The 5,195-nt window shown below is 48.6% G+C and overlaps 1 protein-coding gene across 2 annotated transcripts in view; it reads right to left on the bottom strand.

Moving 5' to 3' along the window:
• The window catches only part of RCSD1 (RCSD domain containing 1), a 73,141-nt gene that overhangs the window by 18,781 nt on the left and 49,165 nt on the right, over positions 1 to 5,195 (bottom strand). Inside the window, exons 3-4 of one of the 2 annotated variants that reach the window (XM_010846008.1) lie at positions 2,225 to 2,326; positions 1,029 to 1,118 (exon numbers count right to left, since the gene is read on the bottom strand). In XM_010846008.1, coding sequence (XP_010844310.1) covers positions 1,029 to 1,118; positions 2,225 to 2,326 — 192 coding nt within the window. The remainder of the gene's footprint in view (positions 1 to 1,028; positions 1,119 to 2,224; positions 2,327 to 5,195) is intronic. The other variant, XM_010846009.1, reaches the window with a different exon arrangement.

The following is a 5,195-nucleotide window of genomic DNA, read 5'->3' as shown; positions in this document are numbered from 1 at the left end:
CACCCCCTTCTCCATTCCACTTGACAGGGAGCAGCTCTTTCTGATTTATCTGATGGGCTTCTGCTTATATGCCTTGGCTTGACAAAAAGGTTTGAACATCATTGATATACTCCAGATGTTTCACTTTATAGGTGAGGAAAATGCAGACAAGGAGAGGCTCACCCAAGTCCATGTGGCTACCGTGTCCATCTGTCATCAAGATGCTCACCCCCAAAAAAGACAGTGGGGAAAGAGGTGTCACAGTGGATATGGGGACTGGACTATCTTTGGGTGGCTTGCTCTATTTGGGGAATTGGCCTCCCAGGCTGGAGGATAGAACATGCAAATCTGTTTCTGGTGGGGACTGCAACTGCAGTGAAGGTTCATGGGCTCCTGGGAGGGTGTGGACAAGTTACTCTCACAGTTACAATTAGATAAATAAGGGTAGGTGAACATGCAGGCTGGGAATCCACTGCTGGCTATGATCTATGATACCAGAGCCTGTATTATGCTGGTAACATTGGCTATTTATAGCTGAGGGCAATGAGGCCTCCTGGGGGCTCTGGTTTTCTTCCAGTGATCTAGAATAATAGCCATCCTGTACAAGATACCACAGAAACACTCAATTATCTCATTGCAGTTCTACCTCATGTGAGTGCTGACTCTTTCCAGAAGCCTTGGGCACATGGAGGATCATATAAGTTAGACCTGAGAATCAAACATGACTTTCATGAGTCCTAAATCTGATGTGATGTGGTAATACTCTATGGCCCATTCTCTTGGCTGAAATGCTCAGGCTGTAAAAATAGTGCTACTGTCCTTGAAAAATCATAAGGGAGGCTCGATAAGAGGGAATAGGAAGGGGCTTCATTTTCACAGTAAAGGAGCAGGAAACATCAAGAAAAGAAGGTTCATTCCTGAATCTGACAGGAGAAATTCCCTACACAGCCTTTAAAGTCTAAAAATGTGAACTGAGTGCTTCTTTCCGTAAGAAGGAGAAAGCAAATCATAACCAGCATCTTTGGAGCCCCAGGGGCAGCAGCACTTACCTCCTCACCATTCTGGCCCAGCTCTACCTTGGAGGGGAACAGAGGGAGGGAGCAGGGCGGTTTCCTTCTGGTTGGTTTACTGGCGGGTGTCTAGAGGGAAGGGCGACAGACAGACACACAGAAAAAGAGAGAGAGCTAATCAGGCAACAGGGAGGAAGAGAAAGGAGTGGAAACTGGCTTTAGGAATGTTCAGGAATGTCTGATGGAGAAGAGAATGGAGGGAGGGTTGCACGTCTTTGCCAGTTAACTATCAAGTCACTCCAGTGAACTGTCTACCCATTCTGACTTTTAGCTCTACCCAGTGATCTCCTGCTGGCATCCTCTTTCACTTGAGATTCATCAGCCTGAAGCAACATTTCAAAATAACACTCGCATCCAGCTTCTGAGTACTGCCAGAGCCTTAGATCAGTACTCTCTCCTTCACCCTTTATAACATGCCTACCGTGTCTAGAAATTATGGATGGGTTTTTCAGATGGGAAAATAAAACCGCAAAACAACACATCTAAAAAAGCATTCTCATTCTCCCCAAGGGGCCATGATAAACCTCCCCCAACACTGGGGTGCCCTTTCCACATTCCACTTCTAAGGAGCTTCTCAGACTGTAGGACTAGAGAAAATCTGGCCCAGATTTCTTCAACATTACAAAGCCCCCTTTGACACTGTCCTCTCCACCAGGATTCTAGAATCCTCTGCTAACCAGATCCCTTCCCTTTCTGATCACTGCTTCCTATCTGAATGCACTTCCCTGTAAGTCCTTGCTTCCCAGTTCTCTGTTGGAATCTACCCTTGCTCTGAATTCCTAGCCTCAGGGGAGGAGCCTGGTGTGGGGACTTCTTTATTCTGCGCCAGCACAGGCCTGGCACAGCTGTGCAAGATCTAAATCTCCATCAGTGGGTGATGGAGCTGGATGAGCCCTGGGCTCCAGAGCCCCATCTCGGACAGCAGGCCTTTCAACGCTCAGCCGCATGTCTGCTCCCTCCTGGCCAAAGTATAAGCCTCACTCTGGTGAGGAAAGACCCTGCCCAGGCCCAGCAGCATGGCAACATTCCTTGCATTCAGAGAGACCCCTCTCTGACTTCGCTTCCTAATTTGGTAATCACTAAACCTCCTCCCTCCCCCTGCTCTGGGCCTGACCCAGACTTCCCCTTCCTCCAGCCCCCTCCCAGGAGAGGGGCTCTGATGCCGCCTGACTCACCTCCTTTGCAGCGGCTGCCTGCTCCCTGAACCGCCCAGCCAACTGGGCCACCGAGGGGGGTGCAGAGTCGTCCACAATGGCGTTGGTCTGTGCCGGCCTTTCCTGGCAAACCAAGGGGAAGCCAAAGTTAACCAGAAAATACACACCTGGCACTCTGAGCATCAGCACAAGGGGCCACGCGAGATGCCTGCTATGTGACAGTGAGGTCTTCTCCCAGCGTTTTGCAATTGGCTTCTGCATCAGAGACTTTAAAAACTCATTCATCAACTGCATTTTGTATGAATACTTACAATGTCCTCGGCCCAGGGTGTGGCTCTGTCGATCTGGAAAGGAATTAAAGTTGCCCTGGGGGTGGGCCGTGGAGGGCCCAGGGATCTGGGAGGCAGGACAAGGCTGGGGTCCTCATTCTACAAAGACCTGGCCTGCAGAGGGCTCTATCAGAGACACTGTCTCCCCTTAGTCAAAGGGAGCTTCGAAAACTGGAGGCTGGCAAAATGCACTGGAGAGTCCAGTGCATGACTGTATCTACTAGGATGAGCAAATGCCCTGGATTGAACTTAAAATTTTTTTTTTAATTTGTGGCTGTGGGGGGTCTTCATTGCTCCATGAAGGATTTCTCTAGTTGCAGAGAGTGGAGGCTGTTTTTAATTGTGGAGAGCAGGGCTCCTCACTGTGGTGGCTTCTCTTATTGTGAAGCATGGGCTCTAGGGTGTGCAGACTCAGTAGTTGGGGTACAAGGGCTTAGTTGCCTTGAGGTATGTGAGATCTTCCTGTACCAGGGACCAAACCCATGTCCCCTGCATTGGCGGGCGGATTCTTAACCAATGGGCCACCAGGGAAGTCCTGGATTGAACTTTTGACAAGTATTTTTGCATCTTATTTCTCCTACTTGATTGAGTGCTTGGTCGTAGAAACGCTCAGAAAATATTTGTTGAACTAATAAACAACATGAGAGTCAAGTAGCATGGCAGATGAGAACCAGACTATCTGGATGTGACCACTGAGTTGCTCCATCTCCTTAGCTCAGTGACCTTGGGCAAATGACTTTCTCCTTCTGTACCTCGGTAGGGATAACAGTAGCATGTTGTTCACTTGGTGGTTCTGCAGATCAAATGATTTACTATGTATCTAAAGTGTGGGGACAAGACCTAGGACACAAGAGCTTCAGAAGCGTTGTTACTGTTACTTCTAAGAACCCTTGGCGATGACCTCAGTGAACCACGGTCACAGTTCACTCTCACGTGCCATTTGCCACCAAGGCTCATTCAATGAGTCAGCAAGCCCCGGAAACAGACACTTCACTTCTGCTTTATTACATGCGGCCTACAAAATCACCTGACTTTCATAATTTTTTAAAAATGTCCAGTCTTGGAAACATTCAGCTTTGATTTTTGGTGACCACGATGATGGCATTTTGCACACAGGCTGCAAACCTCTCCACTCTACCTTCTCATGTCTAGCTTGAAACTGAGAGAATCTGGGTAGCAGTTGCCCAACAAAGACATCTCTGTCTTTCCATGGAGCTCATGGCCTACAAGCACGCTCCAGCTGCAAACTTGCATCCCTCCACACACACCCATGTGCATATGCACACACACATACTCTCACATACATGTCCTACACCCTCCTTTTTGTGCTGAAAGTGTCCCTGAGCTTTCTTATTTGAGTGCTCCCTCTGAAGGAAATACCACTGGTAATACCATGACGTTGTCCCATTGGAGCAGGAGGGGCAACCACCTGCCCCACACTGACCTCAGGTGAAGTTGAGTAAGTGTGGGCAGAACTTTGAGAAGAGGGCTTTGCTTAGAGATAGGAAAGAACTGCTGGACACGGAGCTTCTGATCTGTGAACAGGCTGTTTTAGAGGAAAAGGCAGGTCCCTGCTGTAAGTCAAGTTTATCCCCATTTCAGCCTAAATATCAAATACTGATTTCAAAAAAAGATGTTAAAGGATTCACCTCTCTTCAAGATGCCAGAATTCCCCACAGCGCTGGAGAAGGGTGTGGGGAGCCTCAGTGCCCGCCCTGACGTGTGCCCCACACTGGCCATGCCAGGCCTGGTCAGAGGTGAACATCATGTCCTCCTGGAACAATGGAGAGGCTCCAGGGACAGAGCAATTTATTAATTGAGCTGCTCCTGGCAAACATGCTGGGCCGGTCCGTCTGTCTGTCTCTCTGTCCGTTGCTATTTATTGCTCGCGTCCTGCTGACAGTGCACTTTACCTCAGCCGCGAAGGCGCCAATCACCGGTGGTGCAGGAAGAAACATTCCAGATAAAAATAGAGCTGAAGGGGAATCAGAAACTCCGCCCTAACTTCCCTTCTTGAAACCAGGCTTGGCAAGGCGTGAGAGAACTACAAGCCTTCTGGAAGGACTTAGGACTTAAAAGCTAGGTTGAAGGAAAGATTGTGATACGTCTGAATTTGCTTTCCTGGAGCCCAGTGAATGGGTTTTCTTTAGAATGTCTATGGACTCCAGAGCTTGTTGAAGCCTGGCAAACCCACTCACCACCAGCACCTCTCCAGATGCTGCTTCTCATTCTGTGTTGTGGAAGAGTGATTGATTGTTGCCTTCTCTCAGTTGGGCAGAAGTTCAGAGAGGGCAAGTAACTTAGCCCGAGTCACACAGGAGAGGCCAGACAGAATAATCTGAGACACTTGACTCCAATGCCTAATAATCCAACAGTGAACATCAGTTAAATAGCCTAATTTGTGAAGGTGCTTTGAAAACTGTAAAGTGATATATAAATAGTAAATCTACTATAAGCCACTGGGTTACACGGGTACGAAGGAGCAAGCATGGCTTTGGGGATGGTTGGGCACTGTGGTTTAGCCTGTTTGAGGCTTTGCCTGGATTTCTGCCTTGCACATCTGGCAGCTACCACTACTGACCTCTTCTAGTGGTTCAACATCACGCCACCTTGGCCCCAGGCAGGTGAGCAACATTTTTTCCCTCTCTCTCTCATCTCTCTCC

The sequence above is a fragment of the Bison bison genome, unplaced genomic scaffold, assembly GCF_000754665.1.
Source record: "Bison bison bison isolate TAMUID 2011002044 unplaced genomic scaffold, Bison_UMD1.0 scf7180017864229, whole genome shotgun sequence".
Lineage (NCBI taxonomy): Eukaryota > Metazoa > Chordata > Mammalia > Artiodactyla > Bovidae > Bison > Bison bison.
This window is presented reverse-complemented; position numbering and strand designations above follow the sequence as displayed.